The sequence below is a fragment of the Apteryx rowi genome, unplaced genomic scaffold, assembly GCF_003343035.1.
Source record: "Apteryx rowi isolate R43461 unplaced genomic scaffold, aptRow1 scaffold_162, whole genome shotgun sequence".
NCBI classification, from domain to species: domain Eukaryota; kingdom Metazoa; phylum Chordata; class Aves; order Apterygiformes; family Apterygidae; genus Apteryx; species Apteryx rowi.
In genome coordinates, this window is record NW_020447886.1 from 1,466,752 (window position 1) to 1,491,734 (window position 24,983).

Here is a 24,983-nt window from a genome sequence, read left to right on the forward strand (position 1 = left end):
GAGGCAATAATCCTGCCCAGTCTGCTTCCAAGGTGCTACTAAGAACTGGAGAAAAATGGTACAGATCTGCTTAAGGTGCATTTTCAACAGAGTATTTCCTGCCTTCGCTCTGGTCAATTGTAACAGACTTTTGCTCTTCTACCTGTACTCTGGCAGTATTAATGCAACCACCACTGCTTACTCCCCTTTTGCTAATGCAAGGTTGTTGCATGGAAGTGAAATGTCTAGGTTTAAAAAAATTACAGCCTTCTCAGCATATATATATATATTTTTTTTTAACTTGTACAGGACATGTATGCGCCCAGATAGGAGCTAGAATTGTACAGTTTTCTAGCTGGAATATGGCGCACTTTAAAAAATCTGGCCCATATATTAAACAAATGTGTGAATTCCTGGCTGTGAAAATGCCATGTTCCAGGAAAGTTGCCAGAAATGACCCAAACCCCTGCATTTTTGACCCCAAAATAGAGTTTGAACCTTTGTACTCTTTCTTTTAGCCTCATTATGCTGACCTCCAGCTTGGTTTTAACATCTTACCCAGTGATTAAATTGCCTTGTTCTTTGTGTGACACTTTACGAAATACTTGTCTGAACCACAACCACAAACACTTTGTCCTGCTCCACTTACGTAATCATACTCAGAAATAGTTTTATAACTTATATGATAAAAATAGTTTTTCAGAAAGCCACATTAACAACTATTAACTGTTCTTGCTAATCCAACAAGAAAATCTACCACCCAAGCAAACCCCCCCAATATTACATTCTCTATACAACTGTATATTTTCACCCATTTCAGAGATTTCTGTTCTTTATAAGAAGTTTGGTACGACACCTTCAAGCTATGTAAGTCAGTGCTAAAATTTTTACAGCAATATTAATGTAGTCTTGTTGCTTTGTGTGTAAATTTATATACATATAGAAAAAAGATATCCATACAAAATAACACACTTAGAAAGACAAAAATTGAACTACAAATACAACATACAAGCAGCATTTGGGAGCTGTAGGAACCCTAACTTCAGTATTTTCTGATTTAAAATGTAATTCCTTGAACGTAACTCCTTAAAATGAGCAGTCCAAACACATGCAGTCAGCCTGCACCATTACTGGCCAGGGAGACTGGTGCGGCTGCACGGAAACACAATGACTCCTGTGGCTTCCACGGGCAGAGATGCAGCCGCCAGTAATGACAGTTCGGCGCTGATGAAGCAGCAATATGTATTTGTTCTGGTAATTGCTACTTTTATTTTATATCTTTGTGTGTCTGCACATGCTTCCAGAATCCCATACACTCAAAAAATGTGTGAAAGAAAAGCTTGATTAAGCTATGATTAACTTTAGATTGGCCCCCCATGAAATGTACTCCTTCCCCCAACATATTCTCTACTGCAAAGCAGAAAAGTGAAAAGGAGGAATTGCCCTTATTTCTTAATGAAGTAAAGTTTGTAAGAAGTTAATACCTTCTACAAATCAGTCAGGAAGAAAAGAATGCAGGATGGGCACAGAACCCTTTTTCAGATCTAAAACAGATGCAGGAAACATTAGGTTAACTAAGATTGAAAATAATGGCTCTAAATTTAATTTGATTATGTTAGTTGGTTAGACAATTTGAGAGAAACCTGTACCTTTGGAGAAGAGGTAATAAAAGATGTTAACTATCTCTATCAGCATTGCTTTGCTTTCATCTGTATGCCGTCATGGCTACAGCAACACTCGTGCTATTTATTTCTTATTACATACCACAACTTCTTTCGGATAGCAATGAGTCTGAAAAAAAGAATCAGCATGAAAAAATGCTGATCTAACCCAGCTATCTATAAACAATAATGGACTCTCTCATGAGCTTGCAGTATTTCATTGCCTCCTAACTCCACTCACTAGCATTTTGTTTTGAAGCCAACACCAAATTCATTAACATGATGCCTTAAAAGTGTAATGGTAATGCCTTCCTAACCCCATTACTTCCCTCTGCTAGAGAATACCATATGATGAAAAACTGACCCTCAGACTTCAGAGAGCAAGCAATGATTCCCCAATCTTCAGCTATACAAGTCAGGAAGCATCAAAGGTACAACATCATTATCCCACCTTTTAATCTGAAACATTATTCTTGTCATCAGTTTTTTTCTCATTTCCAAAATCCTCTTTTGACATAACCATCAACAAATAGAACAAAACAAAAAACTGATCTAGAAATTAATCACATGATTCTGAAAAAAGTCATCACATTCATACTTTGTAGGGCTAATGAAACATGCATGCAGCTCAATACAATTAAAAATTGTATATAATTAGGACAGCCCACTGGCAAATTTACCTTCTGCCAAAAAAGGATGCCACACACAGGCCTCTGACTTTGAACTGTGACAGTAGGGACTAAGGGTGCTTTAAGACATCAGCTAAGTTTAGGGAGCATTGGCGCACCCAGTATTGCTTGATATTAACCATTGGGAAGGTTCAAAAAGCCATAACTGATTTGCCAGCTCCCAGATTTAACTGCTTACTGTGTGAAAGTAGATGCTTGTTTTGTCCTTTGTTCTTTATTATGTCACGCTGTAAAACTAAGAGTTATTGGCTTCTGCAGGCCCAAACCCCTGCTCTAATTTTCAGTCTTCCAAAGTGCTGCTTGCAGATTGCTGTCTCACCCCAGGAACTCTTAACACGTTCCATCCCCGCCCATTTCACTCTAACCTAAGTTCAAAGTTGCCTTCCTGGTATAAAAATTCTTCATGAATTTACTGTGTCTAGCTTCTGGGATAACTAATTTGTGGGTCACTTCACCTACTCTTTCTTTAGCCCTGTTGCCCTATAAATATACGATACTTGAAAAATAATTAATTCACTATCTTTACAAAGGGAATAACAGTACTCAAAAGTGTTCAAATATTATGACAAATGAGAAACCTATATGCTAAACAGTGCCTTTAGATTTAAAATTAGACTGTCAAATACCCAATATCCAGAAATAATTACATAATTTTGGAGAGGTTCATTACACATAAAACAGTAACATGCTTAAACATGCAGAAATAAGAATCTCTGTACCATATTTGCTGTATTGTCCTGACCTTTTTTCATGGCGTCAGATTATAAAATGATGGAAAGGGAGGGAGGGAAAGAGCTTACTTCTAACTTAATCAATCCTTAATTAGCCTCCACATTTCCAAAGGCCACACAGCATGTGAAACCACTGAAAACAAATCCATCCTTGGAAGAACTATTTATAGCATCTTCAGGTCCTACTGGAAATTTCAGGGAGTCAAGGTAATCCTTCCTCAGTAGGTATAATTTTTTGCTAAAGCGTTTGCTCTCTGCTGTCAAGAGCTATGTAAACAACATGAAGGAATCTATTAACAGCTCTCAAAGAAACGGAAGAAAAACAAAAGTCCAAGTACGTTTTTCAGTTCACTGCTTGCAACAAAGTATTTAGGTTTGAACTCCTTAATTTGTGGGAGACTCTACAAATGAAAGTTGACTGCAGTGCATTTTGGTGACGTGGCTGCTTCTTAAAACATAGCAGTCACTCTCTGAGTTTTACTTGAATCTTTTTTTCCCAAAACACATAGTCTTTTCCCAATATCGGGGGAAAAATTTGATTGCTTAACTTTCTTTTAGAACTCTGTAACTAACACTCACTCACAGTCTAAAGGGAAAAACGATAGCTTTGGTTGGTCAGAAATCAGTGTCTCCAGTTTCATACTGGCATAACTGAGATTAGAGTTCGGCCAATTATATAAAGTGATTTGCTGAGACATGTCGTGTGAAAGAAAAAAGTTGAACAGGATGAAACTCTATAAGGCTGTTCGCTGCTCACCAGCTGTTGGGCAACCACAGAGCAAACAAAGCCAACTAAGAAAGTGGACGATACCATCTAGTGGCAGATTTCCACCCTTTGGTGCACGGCTCACGCAGTTCTGCAGACCTGCAAGTTCCAAACCTCTGCTTTGCTAAGCAGTACACACAGTGGTGCATTTGGAGAGAGTATAACAGAGCAGACTGCCTTGGCAGAGCGGAGGGAGAGTGCTCCCGTAAGGAAGGTATCTTGAAGTGAAGACCCAGCGACCTGAGCTCGCTGTGAACTCTTGCTTGTTACCCCATCGTTACAGGCACCGCTCCAACGCTGTGTGGAAGGAACAGCCCTGCAGCATCAAAGAAATAGGGAGAAGTGCAGGAGGACTCCAGTTTCCAACACAAGGAGTTTATTCTTCATACTCAGTTCTTCTCCACCTTGAGCCATCTGCCTTTTCCTTCCATAGCTAATCCTTAATAGAACAGACCTTACAGCAACCCCGAAAAAAGAAGATTTTAGATGAAGAGAGCGATGTACAACATCCACCATTACAGTGCCAAAGAGAGATATTACTAGAGCCTTTATTCTACCAGGGCAACTTCCATCTTTTTTTTTTCTTTCTTTTTTTTTTTTAAACTTAGGCTTCATGGTTGTCACCTTTTCTTTCTCTCACCCCCAAATCCCAGACCCCTCTCTCCTCAAAACTCCCCTGCAGCCTCTCAAGCCTTGGCCACTTCTGTCTCTACGGAATCCCAAGGAAAACAGAACTTTGTTAGCTAAAATTTTGTGCTGCCTCTCCACCTTTGCTCCTCACTTATTGGGAGTTAGTGGTCAACCGCATAATCAGCAGCGTGAAGGAATCAGGGATGGAAGTCAGGTGCTAGCAGATCTTTGCTGCTTCTTTAATAAACTTCATAAAGGATTGCAGACAAGATGCATTTTCTGACCTTGTTTTTTCAGCAAATGGAAAATAGCTAAGGATAGGCTACATCCTCACTATTCACTAAAGTTCTATTTACAAAATGAGTATTGCGTGTTTAGAATTGCTCAAATATTTCTCTTCAGAGCCACAGATAATTTCCTTCATATAACAAAGCAACAAAACCCATCATAATATCACTCTCCAAGAGATTAAAGTGAGATTCTGAAGATTGCCAGAGAAACAGAACAAAACCCAGACCTGTTCTCGGAGTTGTCAGTGCTCAGACTAGGATGTCCTTCAACAGAAGCAGGGTTGCAGTCTCTGGACTTAGAAGCTCTGCACAAACCCAGCTCTGAACAAACTAATTTGGTTATTGGCAAAGGCCTATATATGGTACAAGCTTCCCCACAAGTTATCTTATAATGATTTAAGCAAGATATTCCTGCAAGTGGCTAAGTTAATGTAGCTAGGCAGCCTCTGGTACCAGGAAAGTCAGTTCAGGTATATGTGTGCTCCTCTGCCATTCCCAGGATAAACTACCTTCGGTGTCAAAAACTGAAGGTGGCTGTTGGCTGGGTGGCTTGAAACTTCACATATCAAAGCAAGGGACATTTGGACAGACTCCTCTTGCTGCTGACAGGAGACTTCCTGCTGCAAAGCAGTGCTCGGCTAAGGAATGAGAGGTTTTTAATTGACTTCAGGGACTATGAAGGAGGGTCATAATGACATCAAACAAGCCAGAATTGGTCTTTTACACAGGATATATTAATTTTCTTGCACAGAATGCTCATTCTGCTAAGGATTTAGGATGTGACATATTTTGCTTTCTCAGTTACACCAGTATAAATCTAGTTATGCTTTAGCCTCAGGTTAAGTTAACCTGAAAATAGTTCATTTTTTTGCTAGCTTCCTCTTTTCCTTATTTGATTCTGCATTGAAATATATAACAGTATTGGGTTTTGTAATGAGCAGGTGTCTAATGTTTGAACACAAATCCTTGAAAAAGTGGTATATTTTAATTTTCTTTTTTGATCAAGAGTGTGCAGCAGTATAGTTTTTTCATGGGGACTTAGAGGAATTACATGTTTATTTCTTTAGCTGCCATTGAAAAAACTCAGTCTCATTAGCTGAATCCTGCAAATTGAAGATGCAGTGAGAATCTATGTCTGCAGACCAAATTCAGACTTCTTCCATAAGCTACAGTTTATATAGTTTTTTTAATTTTCACTCATTTTAAAATTAGTCTAAAAGTGCAAATGACTGGAAATACAAGTGAACATGACTAATCTTGTTCAGTACCTTGCTTCTCTCATCCCCTCTCTCATTCTGCAGGAATATAAGATTTCAAACTTTGAGCAGAGGCTCATGAATGAGATAGAATTTCGCCTTGAACGTACCCCAGTGGATGAATCAGACGATGAAGTCCAGCACGAGGAAATCCCTACAGGCAAATGCATAGCACCAATTTTTGATAAGAGACTCAAGCATTTTCGGGTCATGGAAGGATCTCCTATTACATTCACTTGCAAAATAGTTGGAATACCTGTTCCCAAGGTAGGCAATCCTCACTGTCAGCTATAGAGGAATAAAAATCAATTATCCCCTACTTTCTACACACCCTGCCTGAAGAGTCCTGCCTGAAGAATCTCACTTCTAAGTATATGGCTCTGCAGAGAGAGCTCTAAAACAAATTATTCTCCCCAACCTGTTAAAATAACAATACCTGCTACTCAGCATGTATCAGACCTAATGTGCTGCATGGACTGCCTCACAACCACTTACCTCCAAGAAAAACAGAGTTTCATAAAAACATAAAATTTAACTTTTCAGAAATATGAGAGCTGATTTGAGATAAGTAACAATGCTTCTATAGCCAAGAGAATAGAGCCTGACAATCCCAGCTATGTAAAAGATACATGTAGCCTTCTAATTTCAACCTGGAACAATTCTATTCCATGTTGTAACTGATCTGCAAGCTTTATAGTATTCTAAAATTTGTACTAGCAATTGTTCAACGTGTGCCATGTTCTTATCTACATGTTTCCTAGTGACTATTCCACTACAGAGCAAGTGTAAACCACTGAGGGATTTTCTGATCAATACAGGTATACTGGTTCAAGGATGGCAAGCAGATTTCAAAGAAAAACGCACATTTCAAAATGAATAGAGAAGGAGATGGAACGTGTTCTTTACATATTGGAGCTACAACTAATGATGATGATGGCAACTATACAATTATGGCTGCAAACCCACAAGTAAGGTGTTTTATTCTCCTTTACAAAAATGCTTATTTCATCTTCAGTGTGTCTAAAGATGTGTTATTAGGCACACAGATCAGGCCACCTAGTCTGACTTCAAGTGGTGACAGTATCCAAATTCAGATGCTTCAGAGGACAGGGGAGGAAACTATGTAATGAAGAATGATGAAACAACTTCCCTGTTCTTACTCATCCCAGGCACAATCATTCAGGACATATTTTTTTTCAGATTAGTAACTCCTGCCCTATGTTCCAAACCTCCTCTATTTCTGACAGTTACCTTTTGAGATGGAGTGACAAGACAGACAGGATATTTCAGACAGAAAGAATATTTTTTACCAAAAATGTCATATGTAATTTCTATTGTTTAGTTCTCCTCTTTTTACATCCTAATATTTTGTTTTCTTTTTGACAACTACTGCCCATTGATTTCAAAGCAAAAAGATGTCTGGAAGATATGTGAAGGTCTCACTTTGTAAATAATAGTTAAAAGAAACATACATGTCTTTTCAGGATTCTTTTTTTTTTTTCTTTCCTCCTTTCAGTTGGTGTGAATTCAACATTTCTCATGAACTCACAAATAAAATATTTGACCAAAGTATTTCCCTCCATTTGGGTCACATAAACATCACTGGTCATAACCAGGCTGTTAGACATCTCTGCACACACCCTCCAAAGCTTCCCTGCACCTAAGCAGACTGCAGACGTCCTTTTATCAGTGTTTCTAGCACACTGCCTAAGCTCTGGCTCTCTACATTAGCACGCAGGCTCCAAGCCATATCGTGGTTTTGAAGTCAATCTCCCAGCTCTACCCCTTGCTGCACATCAGTTTGATTCACAGAAAGGTTTTGCTGTGTACAAACTGAATTCCTTTTGGAGGAAACAAAACCAGAAACACTGCTCCAGGTGTTTATGAAAAGTGCTTTAACCCAAAGGAAATGCAAGGGCCAGAACCAGTGACYGACCATTTACACAGCTTCAAACCACCTAGCTTTGTGGTAGAGACGTTGGACCCAAAAGAGTAGACCAAATCAAGTCCTAAGTATAAATCTCAAACTGCACTAACTATAGATGTAAAGCCCTCAACACCGACCATTTTGATCTACTGACCAACTCCTAATGTACTGATGCAGACAGAGCCTCTGTTACTCCTTCACGGAGGCAGGCCCATGTACCCTGTGATCCCCATGCTAAGTGTCCAAACAAACCTTTTCCAAAAATCCGACAAAGGGGCATGCCAGGTTACAGCTGGACTCTCCTGAAACACACAGCAAAGGGAAATAAACAGGTGCATCAAATTTGGAGAGTTACTGAACAAAATTATTCATTACCTAGGCTGTGATGACATGGATCTGCAAATAGTCTTGTCCCATAATACCACTCTCATCAACGCCATGTGCTAGCTCAGCTGTGTATTTAGCAGCACAGTCAACTAGATCAGGGAACTTTTTCCAGCTGAAAAACTACCTTTTTTTCTGAGCTATATTTCAGCCTAACTTTTTCCAGTTTCAATGTGGCAGCACAAACAACTGAGCTAGTACGAAGGAGTTAGAGACACAGTGGAAGGAGCAAACAACCAAGGACAGTACTTAAGCCGGTTAATATAGCACTGTTGCTAAATGCATTGCCAGAGCCCGAGAGTCTGAGAAATACACTGATGTAGACAGAAGAAGCCCCACCCCTCCTCAACTGCACTTCACAACATGCTAGAAGCACTTGCTTTTAAAAGATATTAAAAACTCTGTAGTTCACATACTTTATACAAATAAATCCTAACGCATTGTAAAGATGAAATATTTGTACTTTAAAATGAAATGAGCTATTAACCAACAATACATTCTGTTTCCACTCTGGTCTGCAGGGGAGAATCAGTTGTTCAGGTCACCTGATGGTTCAGACTATTCCTATTCGGGGCCGAATATCAACAATTCAGTCTCACAGGTAAAAGGAAAGACAAGTCCTTCAGACCTTTTTCATGCTTTTTAATCAAGGCATTCAAAATAACTAGCTACTATACTTCAGTGCACTCTGTACTTCAGTTCTCAAGTGTTAAATGGAAATAATGGCAGTAGTTCCCTCCCATCAGGTCACTTCTAGAATATAATGTTTTTGAAGGTTATCTTCAAACACAGGGAAGTTTCAGTGTAAAGCATTATTTCACTTACTAGTTGCAGTGGAGTTAGAATAAAGGGATGGATTAGCAAAAAGTAACTCAGCCAAAGAAACAAAAAGAAACAAAGGAGAACTTGGGAATCCAATGACACCATATGATATAGCTAATTTGATAATCTTTCTAAATGAAAAATATGTAAGTATTAAATTACAATCAGTGCATTTCTTTCCGGACTTTTTTTAACTCAAGCTATCTGTTCATCCTTTTCTGCATTTTTTCCTTTTATTCAGCATTAGAAAAAACTTAGCTTGGCTTCCAAACATATACATGCAGTTTTTGTGTTGCAGAACACGGTCCCGGGTGCCAGAAGGAGACAAAGAAGCAGTTCAAGAACGCTTTTTCAGGCCGTATTTTCTACAGGCTCCAGGTGACATGGTAGCACATGAAGGGCGACTTTGTAGATTGGATTGTAAGGTATTAACTGTTTCCTCTGTTCATTCTCACTTTCCCTGTCTCTCTATTGGTAGGTGTTTTCAGGTGCTTTATTGCTTGAGTCAATGCTTTCTTATAAAGTGTTAATGCTTCATCTTTTAATTATTGCTTATTACCATTCTCTCTGAGCTGATTCAGGGCATTTCTTTTCAACACATGCTGCATGGAATGAAGAACACAGAAAACACAACCCCCAAAATAGAAGGCTCACTTACAGGGTTGTTCAAATTACTAGAGATGTTCACCCTATCCTTTACCAATCCAAACTCCCAAAGTTCATCTGGGAATGACAGGTCCTTCTGTTGCATTATCAGATTCTTGAACACAATCCAGAATTGCATAAAATCACAAAAAAGGGAAGATTCAGCATGTTGTATTCTGTTCAAACAAACATTCCCACTCTCTAAAAAGAGGTAACAGAGCCTAGTTCATTTTATGCTTCCCCAGAATGCATAGACAAGGAAACACCTCAGTTTCTGGATTCAAATCCCCACATGGCAGAGCTGTCAGAAATCAGTGTACATACAGGGGGCACTCCATTATCAAATAGCTTTAAGAAATTCAGCTGCTCCATCATATTTTGGCAGTTTCTCTGCGTCCCAACAGCACAGGCTGAAAGGTGGTGATGCTGACACTGAACTCTTCCATGCCCCAAAATATCTCCCACACAGAAGGGAGTAGAAGCTCTGGAGTAGAAGTTAATGCTTCTCTGAAGACGAGTAAGATTCATTACTGCTAAATTTACAAATTAAAGCTTACGAGGGAGCATGCCAGAGAATTTAGTTATTCTTAGCTCTGCTCTCCTGGCAGAGCTTGCGAAGCCTTAAAGTATGTCTGGTATTGCACAAACCTGGAAGAAAGCAGTTCTCATTTGGGCAAGTTCCACTTCTCTCTTTCTCTGGTTTGTAGAATATTGTTTGGAGAGCAAGATTTTGACCATACGTAAGTATTTCTGTCTATTGGAAAAATCTTAAAGAGTATAGTAGAGTCCTGTAACATTTCTGTAAAATGCTTAGATTAATCTATAGTGTTCTATAACATGCTAGATTAAGAGGTTTTGTTTTCATCTCTGTTAAACTACGTAGTGGTTTAGATTCAGAGTTTTGATTTATACTCATCACTAAAAAAATTGGAAACTAACTGATTATTAGGAGTTTTTATTGTGAATCTGATTATGTAACCAAGTTTCTTTCTTCCTTTACTGCTAAGAAAAACGTAGGCATTATCATGTGTTTGTTTCTCTTGGGATTTTTTGGTTTTCTGTTTTTCTCCTTTTTGGAGCTAATCAGCAAAAAAAAAAAAAAAAAGTTGAATGAAAAAAGCTGAGAAATTAAAATAAAGTTTAGAAATCTTTCTGTCCTAGATTCTGATATCATTCAAGTGACATATGAATAAAGGCTTACATATGAACTTACTAAAAATCTGTGTCAGTTTGCCATTTGCCTCTAGCTGTTTCACTGTCTGTTAGGTGAGTGGGTTACCAACTCCAGACCTGACGTGGCTTCTGAATGGCAAACCTGTGTTACCAGATGGCACTCACAAGATGCTGGTCAGAGAGACTGGAGTTCACTCTCTGCTTATTGATCCTCTCACACAAAACGATGCTGGAACTTATACTTGCCTTGCCACTAATAAAACGGGACAAAATTCATTTAGTCTGGAGCTCACTGTTGTAGGTAAGAATCACTGAAAAACTAGTCATAATGCTGTAGTTATTTGTATAGATTTCCTTGAAAGTACAGTGCTTAGTTTCCCTACAGGTAAGTATAAATAAATAGCTAATCCATTGACGGTAGCAGAGTTTAACGGCTATAAAACTCATCTGACGGAGGGAAATGGACCTGGTGCTCAGTTGTTAGGTGCACTCCTGTTGTCCACCGAGCCCTGTGACAATTCTGTACAGTGTCTCATCATCACTTTTCTTCTCTTGTCTTGGAAAAATGACATTCTTGATTTTCTCCCCAGAAAATGTTTAGGGTTTAAATTTGTTATGTATGAGCATACATTAACTCTCCTAAATGAGATCCAGTGAGGTCTCCTCTCAATGGAAAAGAGAAACCTGAATGCTATTCTTTAATAGCAAGCGTTATGAGATCTGGACTATATCTGGCACTAGTTTCTTGCAATGGCAGCAGGTTTAGACTCAATATATATGCATACTTCCTTTTATAAACATCAGTTTTGCATATTTTTTTCTTCATGCTTCCTTAAGAAGGCTGTGCTGTAGCTTCTCACCTGTGTTCCAATATCCCATTAAAAAATTCATAACTTGCTATGATATCATGAGAATGATCTTTGGTTGTGTGCTTCCCTATTGTTCAATGTAAAGGAAAGAATATAATACCAGTTGAACAATTTTTCATTCTTTTTTTCAGCAAAGGAAGTAAAAAGAGCCCCCATGTTCTTGGAGAAGCTTCAGAACTGTGGCGTTCCTGAAGGGTACCCGGTCAGATTAGAGTGCAGAGTAGTGGGAATGCCACCCCCCGTATTCTACTGGAAGAAGGATAATGAAACCATCCCATCAAACAGAGAGAGGATGAGGTACTGTACCATCACACCCATGCTTCGAGTATCCTGTGGGTGGGCCAGTTGTTCCAATGAAATGCTGCGTGATAAGCACATGTTGTGTTCTTTTTCTTAGAGTTATTTCTTTCCTCGCATAAAGCTTGAAGAAAGTGGCTTCACTGCGAGGTGAACAAGAGCTATGTCCTTGGTTTGGAATGAAGGCACAGAGCATAATATAGACGCTGTTTGAGATAGCAGCGATAGCCCTTTTGGACCATATGCCCAAAGGCATCTTGTTATCAAAGATGACATTTGTTATGCATTGTAGCAGCTTATTCTCTCTCCAAATGCATTTTCCTCAGTTCAGTTCTAACTATAGATGAATTCAGACACAGAACAGTCAGAACATGGGTTTGAATGCCCAGCAGCACAGGAGTTTAGAGAGTTTAGCATTTCATATACATAGGCTGATAACAAATATAGGCAAGGATTTTGATCCATGCTTATAAAATGCAACAATGTTCAGGTTCGGCTCTTCTGTTCAGATACATCACTATTTAGGTTTTGAAAAAGAAAAGATGATAAAAGAATGTGCTTGGCTGTAGTTCATGAGAAATTAATTGCTTTCATTCTTTTTTTAAAGATTTCTACTTCTATATAAATCTAATTTTTAATGTTTTAATTGGCTCCAACTATTGCTTTGATACAGTCATTGGCTCTCTGCTGTCAACTTCAAGAAGTACTACGTTTTCACATGCATAACCTGCAGACTATCTGCAAAGAAAACTGGCTCAGTAGCAGCACTTCTTATGCCTGCACAGTGATCATGAGGGAAAGTTTACTTGATATTACCTTCCAGTGGCTTCCCTGTCCCTTTCCAAATAGTCCACCTAACTCTGATCTTCTCTAGCCTGCAGTTTTTATTCCTCAGCCTCTATGCAGATTGCCCAAGGATTTATTTCAAGTACTGGTACTTATACAGGAATGTTGATCATATACATGCAAACACTGTAGTTTATGTAAAATGCACAACTGCCTAAAATGCCTCATTTCCAGTTGTTTCACAGAAGCCTTAGAAAACAAGCATTTGCTTCAGCTCAGCAGAGGAATGGCTAAGGGAAACCTCCCACACCTCACAAAGCCAGAAATTATATTAGGCTTGTAACAACTCTATTTTTTCAGCCAGTCATAACCAGAGTGCCTGCCCCCAAGGCTTCCTGTGGCTCCCCAGGGATCCACACGAGCAATGGGCAGCATTTTCCTTGCTTGTCCTTATCTTGCCTCATTATTATCTTCCTGCTTGAAGCCAAGAGACCTTCTTTGTATCATGATATGGAGATACATGAGCCTCCATACTACTATGTCCCATTATAAAGATTACAGGCAAATTATGTAGCACAAGTAGCAAAGGGTGAATATTTTCTCCCTTTTTTAGTAGGGCTGCCTGAAACACAAAATGTCCTCTTGACCTGAAACTCTGTGGCTTGAGGTTTCATTCCAGTTCATACGGAAACAAAATGTAAAATCTCAGAACTTTCTGCAACTGAGAGTATTCTGATATGCTTATCTCCCACCTCTTCCTTTATGGTGAGGGAAATATTTGGGTTGATTAAAAGGACCACAACTTAGAGACCAGGGGAGCTGCTCTAGAGATCAGTTCTGTGATATACCATTTAATAGCTTTGCCTGGAAATTGCAGCCAGAAAGTTTTGAACTGCTGAAGAGCAAAGAAAGATCAGCGAAAAATGAAGCAGGTTTCTTTTAGAGTTTCATCCAAACTAATGTTTAAGATTTTGCCACTGAAGCATTTTCTGATGGAAAAGAGTGCCACGTGAAAGTTTCAGATGGCTCTAATTTCTTCCATTTATTACTATTGTGAACAATATCACAACTTTGTACAGATGTTCTTGGTATTTTGTTATGTTACTCTTCCACCTTCTGAACTAGGAAAAAATACAGTACAGCCCTGCAGCAGCTTTGCACTAGTTTAGCTCATTGAAATTCAATAAACAACTCCAGTATTAATGCATACAGAGCAAAAATTCAGCTGACATTATCATGCCATGGCTTTGCCCAACTATGAGGAGCAAGAATAGATTTCAGCTACACAGATCATTGGCTGAGGCCATACTTAGAGCAAATCTATTGAGTATACAGGTCTTGGTCTGCTACCCCTTTAGGAATAGAAGTTATGACTTATCAGTTTAGTATTTAATGTACATAATGTAAAATCTCAAAGCTGATATACTCTTGAGAAATACTAATTCCAAAACACTTGTTTTCCCAGTATGCACCAAGATACAACAGGGTACGTCTGCCTTTTGATTCAGCCGGCCAGGAAAGCAGATGCTGGCTGGTACACCTTGTCCGCAAAAAATGAAGCTGGTATTGTCTCTTGCACTGCTAGACTTGACATATATGGTAGGTATGGGCTAGTAAATAAAACAAATCAGATTTTATCTTCTTTGTCTGGTCCCAGCTCTAATCTAGTTCCCAGTCCTTAAATTGACAGTTTTGATGTGGATTGGAAATTGCAGTGTCACAGCATGACCTCAGCCTAAAATGGTCACCAAGAGGAGGTAGAATTATACAGTTAAATGGTCAGATTAAGCTCTTCTGCATCTCTTTAAAGGCAGGTAAAGAGAAAAGAGAGTAAGAGTTTTGCACAATATACTCCACCCCTTCCACCTTCCCCGTTCCTCAGACACATAAACATATAATAAACAAGTAGCCAAGTTAACCTGACTCTGTTTCCTCTAACACAGTGGCCAGTGTTATAGCACTGGCCCGAGATGGAAGAATAAATTGTGCACTAGAAAGGGCGCCAGCAGATACCTTCTTCCATTGAGCAAGTATGATGCAAACTTTGCCTAATTAATGGAGGCTAGCTAAGATGATAATTTGTTGGTCTAGGACTTGGAAGGCTCAGTTCCAGCACATCATTTATTCACTCTGCATCTATACGAGATGTATGTAGTATTTAAGACAATTTATCCAAACCAAACTAAAAGAGCACACTTTGAGCACCTAACTAGTATAATAAAACAGAGAACACATGCCACAAACTATTGCTGTACAGCCATACCTTTGAAAAGAACAATTTTGAACCTTTTACTTCTCATTTTAAAGAAGCAACTTAACTCTCAGGAATAACCAGAAGTTACCAGTGTATCTTTGTCAGTTTTCTGCCACCTTGTGGTGATACAGACAATAGTAATGTAATATTGAGAGTCTGATTCACAAAAGATCACAAAAAATGAGAACTAATTCCTTAGTTTTCCAAATGTTGAGGAGATAAATTTAATTTTCACGTGAAGGATGCAAGCTACAAAAAGGAAAAAGAAGGGAAATAAGAAACGTTTCCCAATTCTAGCCATATTTTCTCAAGAGTTTGCAAGTCTTGTCCACCAAGGGAAGCGGCAGAAACCTGTTTTATTTGTACTATTTAGAATGTTTTGGGGCAGGGGGTTAAAGGTTGGTCCAATACTTGCAATTCCAAGCGCAAAGAAAAAAAGTACAGTCAATAAACAGAGAATTGCTTTAAATAAAAACATACTGACAATTGCAAGAAAAAAAGAGGCTCTTTTTCCAGACCTATCAAATATTTCCAGAAAGACAGAGTTAAAATTCAGTGTAGAAAGATAATAAGGATTTCCTACTGATGCTTAATGTGCAGATTATAGGTTTCCCACATTAAGCTATTCTCAGAGTACTGTAGCCTGAACTTCTGCTTTTTTATTTTAATTGCTGACAGATATGTCTGTCAAGTTTGGGTGCAGAGCTGGAGCTTTTGTATGAATAAATACAGGCTAAGATAATATTCATTTGCCTTTGTAAAGTGTTTCACGAATGACAACTGTTAAGTATTATATAATAGCTAAATATTATAACAATATTATAACAGTATTTGTTCACATGGAAACATATTGCATGTTATTTTTAAATCACTAAATAAGTGTTTGCATTCTATAACTATTGATATAATTATATTTCAGTATATTTAACAAAACTAGGAATCATTTGTTACTAGTTTTAAATAGTAGAGGGTAACCAAAATTGTAACCATTTGTTTTAAATATTTCCCTAAGTTGTGGCTTCTAAAAACAAAACAAACACCAAAAAAAAACCCCAAAATCTTAAAAGCTGCCAGAGAATGGAGTAGCACAAAACTAGAGTCATGTCCAGTTTGTTCATTGCTGTTCATGCTATTTATGCCTATTTTTGATTGAGTTTCTTCTCCAAAGAGTTTTGGAGAAGGCTTCAAAGATTAAATGATTATGTCTTGGCCTTACTGAAGTCAAGAGAAACACTGGCATTGAACTGAGCAGGGCTGGAAATCCATCCATACCTTCAATAAGAACACCCAACATTTAAATTCAGTGAATGATAATATTTGAAGGAATAGGTCCTAGAACAGGCAACAACAATATTCTGTTTTCTCCAGGCATTGGAAGTGACTTTTCACAGATGCTTGTATTGATTTCTGTTGTGTCATTGCTAACTTAATCAGAGGTTTTTGTGCCCATTTTGTTTCTGTTGCTTCAGCTCAGTGGCACCGCCAAATTCCACAACCAATAAAGCTCCGACCTGGTAGCAGCCGGTATGCAAACCTTACTGGTCAAGGACTTGACATTTTTTCTGCCTTCCCCACTACTGAAAGCCCAATGCTGTTTTCATCCCCATCTCATAATGTAGTGGAAAGTGAAGAACTTTGAAATACAAACAAACAATCGTTCCAGTTATACCTGCAGATGTACTAGAACTGTGAAAAAAATAAAGAGGTACAAGTCAAGATACTCAAGGTTTACAAGCAACTTGTTTGTAATAAGTGTAATGCTGCTGCAACTGTTGCATGTAACATATACAAGACTTTTGCGTAGTATTTTACTGCAGGATGATTGTGGTATGGAGTGTTGTGCAATAAATTCAGTACTGTGTAGTTTGCTAAGAATTACATAGTAAACGGATGTAGTTTTCAGCACTTAAAAGCCAATACCACTTTTACTGCTTGAATTAAAGCTACTGTACCTGTAGCAAGCCGTGTTAAGGATTGATGATGTTTAGCTGGAATACTGCCAGTGAAAACATTGACATTAAATAATACTAATCCTGAATGAGGGAAAACAACATGACTTTGAATGTAATTCTAAAGACATGCCTGATATTCACAAAGCACAAGTAAAAGGGAAAAGATGGAACTCATTTTTATATATGACTATGCCAGATAACCTTAGATTTGTTGAATTCAAGGCTAGATAAGTATAGCATTTCATGTAGGTACAGCTGTATACCCTATATATTTATATTTGTGTGTGTGTGTGCTCCATGAACCGTGTACTCATGGTGCATTGATTCATAAAGTAAGGCACAAGACGTGTGTAGGACTCTAACATAGGAAACTAAACTTTCTGTTGTCTGAAGCACGTTCTGTAGAGCCCATAGCTGAAACTATTATTTTCCAAATGTGCTTCATATTTTTTTCAATACAATGATAGCGATTCTCTGCCTTTAAATACAGATGATATCAAGCTTGTAATTTCAGGGTTTTTAAATATCAATCCCCTTTTCCTAATTTTTAACATGTCTAAAAGAAAAAGTGCATCTACCATCTAGCTCATTTTTGAACTAAATGAAAAGAAATTATGATCTGGTAGAATTAAATAATTTCATTATCATTTAGGAAACGATTGCAAGTCTGTTTTTTACTATTAAAACAGATAGAATTCCATTAATTCAATAAAAAGGCTATAAATCTAAGAAACAGTTATGTGCAGAAGGGTGTAACAGAGGGTGTTAAGCAATGACACTTCATAATTGATTTAAATATATTTAGCATCTATGCAGTTGTACGAACACCTCCCAGCACTCAGAATCTGTGAACATACAGATGATCTTTAAATTCTTGCTATAGCTCTTATTTGGACTTTGTTTTCAAGCAGTTCTTTTTTATCGCTTTAAACATGATTACAGAATGCAACAAAGTCCTGATCAGAGTCACAGAGATGAAAAAAGACATTAACAGATACTTCATTTTTAGATCCTATTTGGATTTTTCAAAGTTAAAAATGTAACTGAAAAACATTGCAAATGCAAAGAGAACAATACTGAGTTATCTTAAGAGCAAAAGAATACCGGATACAGCCAGAGACTGAGATAGCCTCTCACCCTTGGGTTTCGTACAAAACCAACTTATGTTGTCACTACCTGTTGGCTCTCTAAGGGTTCAGAGGAAGTGAATTTGTAGTACTGTTCCACTTCCTATCTGAGTGGGGATCATAACACAAAACCACCATTACAATTTTTATGTCTTTGTTAGAAATCTCAGGTAATTCACTCCAGCCTGAACAGACCAGGAAGCTAAAATACATTCTTATCCTGAGAGACAAGAAAGTCCAGGTATTGAAGTGGGAAAGCAGAAATACCATTTGTTGCCCATATTGTACCTCTTCCCCAGCAAACAAAACAGAACTAATAGCTCCTAAAAGCGATCCATTGATTCAGGTGACTCAATTATTGGGCACCCAATCTGAGACACACTGTGGGTCTGTCTGATTTCCCGAACAGAGAACCTGCTGCTCCTCTTCTCTTCAATTGTTTTCAGGATGGCCTAGGGATTCTAAAACCAAACCCAAAGTGAGTCAGAGTTGGGCAGCCCAAAATTCAGTTTCCCATGCTAGTGACTATTCTTGGGTAAGTAATCCAGAGGAGAGTTATTGGACATTGCATATTTAATCCACCACCACTGGGAAATGGGAAGAGAGAAAATTACGACAGAAAAGATCAAATTCGGCTCCCATCTACAGCCCTGTCCCATTACTTCATGCCAGAAATGAAAAGTAGATTTTGATCCAAAGTATTCAAAGTTGTATATCAGTCATCAGGCTTTATACCTAGCATAGGCTTAGGTAAGCTATTGTCCTGCTTAGCATGCTGTGTTAGCCCTCTAGCCCAGCTTTGCGTTGAGGGTTGGACCAGGTGACCTCCTCAGGTTCCTTCTGACTTAAATTAGTCTCCACTTTCTAAATTATTCTACCTTCCACTGCCTGTCTGAATACCCTATGGAGATGTACAAACTAAAGAAATCAAGCAAGCACAAACTTTTCCTTTTTGATTGGGTTAACTCATGCTTTAACAAGCAACTGTAGCTCTGAAAGTAATCATGTTACCCAAGTTCTTTACAAAGTTTAGAATACAGGATTAGCAGTATGTTTACTATTAGCAAATATCAGGTTACCAGTGCTGGAATCATACTTGTTAGTATTGCTGACAGCAGTAGTGGTTCTCACATTTTACAACATCAGACAGCATGCCCAAGGAACTCGGTATACATTACAACACAAAGTGCGTAAAGGAAACATGCAAACCGTATCTCTTCATCCTTTTCCCAGTGATTTCAGTGGAATGTCTCCAGACTTACATCATTATAAACCTCGATAGACAAGCTGATAGTTAAGTGGTACAACATTAAAAAAAAAAAGTATGTTCAGTTCTTTGGAAATGGGAAAGAAAAAAAGCTACCGGTGAAAGACTTTTCCCAAAAATCTGTATAAGAAGGAGTAATCTTTAGTCATTCAAGAAGAGGCCCCAGAAGTTTCACTAAGAGAAAGTGTCTCTTCACTGTATTTACTAGCAAAAGGATGAGAACTTTACCTGTTACACCTCCCTACACAACGCAGAAGTCAATGGAATTACTTGGAGTGCAGCCGATACAAACAAAAGCAGAATCTGATCCTAAACGGTCTGTAGTCATTGTTAATTTTTGTTCTTGTTAACTGCTACAGAACATTTCTGCTCTGCATACACTGAGCCTATAAAATGAATATGTAAAAGAAGCTTACACGAATGGATCTAAATGCTATTAATTAGTAGTACTTATGCGCTCTTGTCACAAATAAGACTTTGTGGAAAAAGACTCACTAACTGGATGTTTTCTGATTCAGAAGTTCCCTGTTTCCTCCTAGTCATGGTTTTGTATGTGACATAACAGAGGCACAGTTTATTTCAAGAAATAGGGAAAATGACAACTTTTGTGTTGCAATTCTAGAAAGCAAAGGCATTACACCTTTGCTTTAAAATGTTTGGCTCAGCTTGATGCAGGCCCAGCCCTCAGCAGCATCATATAGCAGCTTGCATTGACACCACTGGACTTCTTGCCTAACGCAGCTGGACTGAGTTCCTTTGCTTCCACAGGGAAGGTGGAGCACACCTTCTGAACGCCGCACGGATGCTCATGTGAAGAGCAGATGAGAGCACACACCTCATACAAAAAGCCAAATCTGCAGTCTTTATCTTAGTATGTAAACAGTTGCCAATTGTAACCATTAACAGTAACGATAGATACTGCAAAGAACAAATCTGGAATGAGAATTTAAGAACTGTGTTCTTAATGCTACAAGGTTTAAACTCATTAGTTTCTGGAAAATGATTTCATATAAATGATTAGCAAGACATAATGAAATATTCTAAATATTAAATACTGGAGAAGTGATTCATTGTTAATTGCCTTACTATTTCCAATATAAAGAAGTTCACTTGGAGCCTTAAAATTCTATTTTGTAATATTATTTGATTAAAGTCAGTATTTTTTATTTTTTGATCCAAAGTCATTCTCAATGGGAGGAAAACATTAATGGCAGTTTTAAAGTAAATTTTAAGTGCATATGAAAGGAAAAAAACAAGCACCTGACTGTTCAATGATGTATTTTCCCTTCATCTCACCTAAACTAAATAAATGCTTCTGAGTTGCATACAAGAGTGTGTCCTTGACCTGTCTTCAAACAATTGTGAAAGTGTGCAGCAAGACCAGAGGTTTCTTCAGAACTTGGCTTTGACAGCTGATGAAATTAATAGAATCAGACCTTAGATCATGTAGAAGAAAATCCTAAAATACTATCATGTCAGATATATACAAGCCATGCTTCTAGTAGATAGTTGTGAAATACAGTTGGGATGTTTTTTTAAACATAAATTCATTAAACATTTTAACTGGGGACAATTCTTAATACCCATTCTGCCCCAGTTTTAAATTATGTACTCTTTTTCTGACAACCTCAGCCCCTCCATCAAAGTCTGAAAGAACAGGTTTTCTCAGGGGTACCAGAAAAGGAGTCAAGGATTCTTTAGAACAGTTTGCATGCTTGAAGGTCAGGAGATCCGCCAAATTCTCAACATCTTGGAGAATGAATCCCCAAAGCCTATCTAGGTATGTACTGCTACCTACAGACTGCAGTAGCTGAACTGCACTGTGTCTCAAAAATTCATGCAGGATGCGTCCATCACGCTGGTTGCCCAGTCCACACACAACTCCCCCCGCATATCACTTTACTGGGTTTAGACCAAAGCGCCTTGGACTTTCTCTGTGCAGGAGGGCACTGGAGGCCTGTTACAGGTGACTTATTTTTTCAGCCCTCACCTGTACATCCAGTTCTGGACGAGTGAAAACTGAATGAGGGCCAAACACACAAACCACACTGTATTTTGCTCTTCTCCTTATGTGTTTTCAACTTAAATGATTCAGCACATTCCTTGTAAAAGGGGTCATTATTAGACTACAGAATAATTTTTTAAATGAGTGGCAGATGTAAAACCAACACTCAAAGGAAGCTGAATGTTGTAGCCCTTATTTAGAAGGGAATGGGGCAGGGGGGAATTATGTGTCCCCATTACATTTGCTGGTACTGGTTTTGCTTTCCCAATTTACCATGTTTCTCTATTCCTACACGCCTTGATTTTTATGCACTTCTGTGACTGCTAGGTGAAAGGCAATGTTCTTAAAGCTATTTTAGCTCAGCTATTGCTCCATGAGCTAAAGCAGCTCCTACATGTTTTATCCCTTCTGCTGAGCAGCATCAAACTCCTTTATTAATGCCCTTAGACTTCAAATCCACTATAAAGAACCTTTTATTGCATAATAAAAAGAAAACTTGGGCCACATGTGTTTTGAATTTAAGTGGAATTCTTCATTTCAATCAATGGAAAATTCTGTTCAGAAACTGCCCATCCTTTAGGATCATATAATCCTTTAGTAGGCACGTGACATACAGATTTGTAAAGAAATGGAAAAATACTGAAGCTATCATCCTGGAATTTTGAAAGAACTGATTCTGCACCCCAGACTGTAGGAAGTTATCCAAATATGTCCCCCTTACTCTTTGCAGTTACATAAGCAGACATTTTCAGCAATTTCTGTATAAGTTAAGATATATTTTGCATGCTAATTTCTGTACAAATTAAAACTGAACTACAAATTGGAAAAATATTAGTATGCACAGTATTAAAAGGTACTCTTTGGTAGAAAATACATTTAAATACTATACAGGGATTTTGCTTTGAATTTTTAAGCAATGTTTTCCTGAAGTTTAACAAAAGTTACAAAACAAAGCATTTTTTAAAAAGTGCCCAAGAAATGGCTGAAATCAATGTTTGTTACAACAAATCTGTGTAGAGGAAACATTGGACTGTTTCTTCAATGAATAACTGTTTCTTTATTCTCACTGCATTTGTTTTTACTGGGTATTTTATAGAGATATCAGAGAAAATGATTAACATTACTAACATGTTATAGAGAACAGTTATACTTGTTTAAAGCAAAAAAGTAGCCGTTTTGTACATTATTATTGGATTTTAAAAATCTAGATAAATTCCACTACTGAATTACAGAAAACTGTGTTCATATTGTTTAACCTAAGTAGCTGGAAACCTACGTGTAAAGGTACTCATTATCTTAAGGTGGAAACATATTTTGGGAAAATTAAAGATTTGATTGAAAAATCATATTTTTAAATCTGTACATATTGAATCATATCATGGCAGTCACTTCCACGCAGATTTCACCAGGGAAATTCTACTTAACAAGGTACAGGAAACTTGGCTAAATATTAAAAAAAAACTAACAATATTTACCCTTCCCCGTGCAACGAAGTTGCAATGTCATTGACTTTACAAGACCACAAGTAAGGTTAGCAACATTTTTACTTCGCATAATTTATATTACATGAGCATTTAGGAATTCCAGTCAAGAACTGCGCTTTGCCCTGTACGTGTATATGGAACAGACTTTGCCCTAAATACCTTATAGTGAGAGGCGAAACAGAAGCCTAAAAAACAGGAATGAATAACAGTTATAAGATATGCTAATATATATCCTCTGATGACCTAAATAATCAGACATGAGAAAACCACTGGCTTTCCCTTACTAACATATATTTTGGAAACGTGCTACCCTAGTTCCCATTTTCAGCCACCGACAATCAAAAAGTCACCACAGCTTTTTGTTCCAAAATAACTGCGATCGCCTTGTCAAAACAGGGTTCAAAGAATCACAGAAAAAGAGTAACTACAGCTACTTCAAGGAGAAAACCCTGGAACGCAGTCTGAACCTATTAGAAGAATAAAGGCTGATTTCCCACAAACAGCTCATTAGAATTTCACACTGAATTTCAATAGTGAAACATGTACACATGCAACCAATATTCCATGAAACAAGCATTTCTCATCCTAATGTTTTCACGATAATGTGGTTCTATAATTTCTGTGTACTGATACTATCGATAGAAGGATCTCAGCTTTGCACTGCGCCAGTGGGACAAAAATCTCTGAGCTCTTAAAACTCAGCCCCTGATCAAACATCAAGCTCTGTGCATTTAAGCTTTTACTTAATTTGAAGCCCCACTGGAAGCAAAAGTAATTTGCGGGGAGGAGGTTTCAAAAGCTCATACCTGTATAGTCTGGTACAGAACAAGGGTCACTGCTATTATCTGAAAAGCATTAAACAGTCCACAGGGAACAAACACTTGGGAGTGAAAATCAAACTCAAAAAAAGTCACTAAAATATTTGTAAAGGAAAGCCAAGCAAAGAAACCAATGAATTCCCGAAGAGTCACCGAGTTTGAGAAGTCCAACCTGAAAGTCCAAACCTGCGCAGAGAATATTTGATCTTCACACTGCTTTCAGAAAATATTGTTAATGTTTAAACTTCCTCCCACTGCCAAAAAAAGTGAGGTCAAAAAGCTTTGATAGATAACATACAGACAGACAGTTATACAGATGCTAAAGAACTTAGTCTGCTGCCACCAGTGCTACAGTAAATTAAAATTCCAGCTTCCAGCCTAACACTGCACACAGCCACCACCCCCCAGGAGAAAAGAACCAGAGCCTTCCGCACAATGACAATGTTTGCCCTACTAATTATTATTCACGGATTCCACCACAGTCGAACAGACCAACGAAACATTTGACTCCCCCTAGCACAACCAGGTCCGAGAGGATGGGGGCTTTAATCTTACCATACTGGTCAAGAGCAGCGGTGGACGCAATGGACTATTTCACAATGTGTTAACAAGCCATCCACTGTACTAAAGCCCCTTCCAGGGCTTCACTTTCAATTCTTGGTAATTTGTGGTAATATGACCATAGTTTTTAACTTGTTATGTTGATTTGCTCTTCCTTATGTGAGCTTATTATCATTTAATCATTCACTGTATATTAATCCATTATTAATTTATATCAATCATCATTTGCAGTAGATGGTGAATTACAACGCTGCATGAAAGAAAATTGGAAGAGATATATGCATACATATACACATATATGTTATATAACTTTATGTACATTATATATAGATAAACGGCAATGCCATGTCCCATAAGATTAAATTATATGCCTGTAGTGCACAAATGCATCAGTACCGTTCTTACACATTAATCTGGTACTTCTACTTTTGTATTGTCTTACCTCTTTCACATAAGATTTAGAAGGCTATTTTTCACTAAGCCAAGTTTTGCATGTTATATAATAGCGTGATTTACTTGTATCATATTCCCCTTTCAGGATAAAAAAAAAAAAACACTACTACCCACAAACCTACCACCGTAATGCAAAAGAGGAGAAAGACAATGCCCA

At 37.9% G+C, this 24,983-nt stretch overlaps 1 protein-coding gene across 2 annotated transcripts in view; it reads left to right on the forward strand.

Moving 5' to 3' along the window:
- Positions 1 to 16,875, forward strand: part of MYPN (myopalladin) — a 49,889-nt gene extending 33,014 nt beyond the window's left edge. For both annotated transcript variants that reach the window (XM_026059964.1, XM_026059965.1), the window contains exons 12-19: positions 6,048 to 6,269; positions 6,821 to 6,970; positions 8,835 to 8,914; positions 9,434 to 9,560; positions 11,047 to 11,254; positions 11,954 to 12,119; positions 14,371 to 14,504; positions 16,629 to 16,875. In XM_026059964.1, coding sequence (XP_025915749.1) covers positions 6,048 to 6,269; positions 6,821 to 6,970; positions 8,835 to 8,914; positions 9,434 to 9,560; positions 11,047 to 11,254; positions 11,954 to 12,119; positions 14,371 to 14,504; positions 16,629 to 16,798 — 1,257 coding nt within the window. In that variant the 3' untranslated portion in view covers positions 16,799 to 16,875. The remainder of the gene's footprint in view (positions 1 to 6,047; positions 6,270 to 6,820; positions 6,971 to 8,834; positions 8,915 to 9,433; positions 9,561 to 11,046; positions 11,255 to 11,953; positions 12,120 to 14,370; positions 14,505 to 16,628) is intronic.
- Positions 16,876 to 24,983: the final 8,108 nt, after the last annotated feature.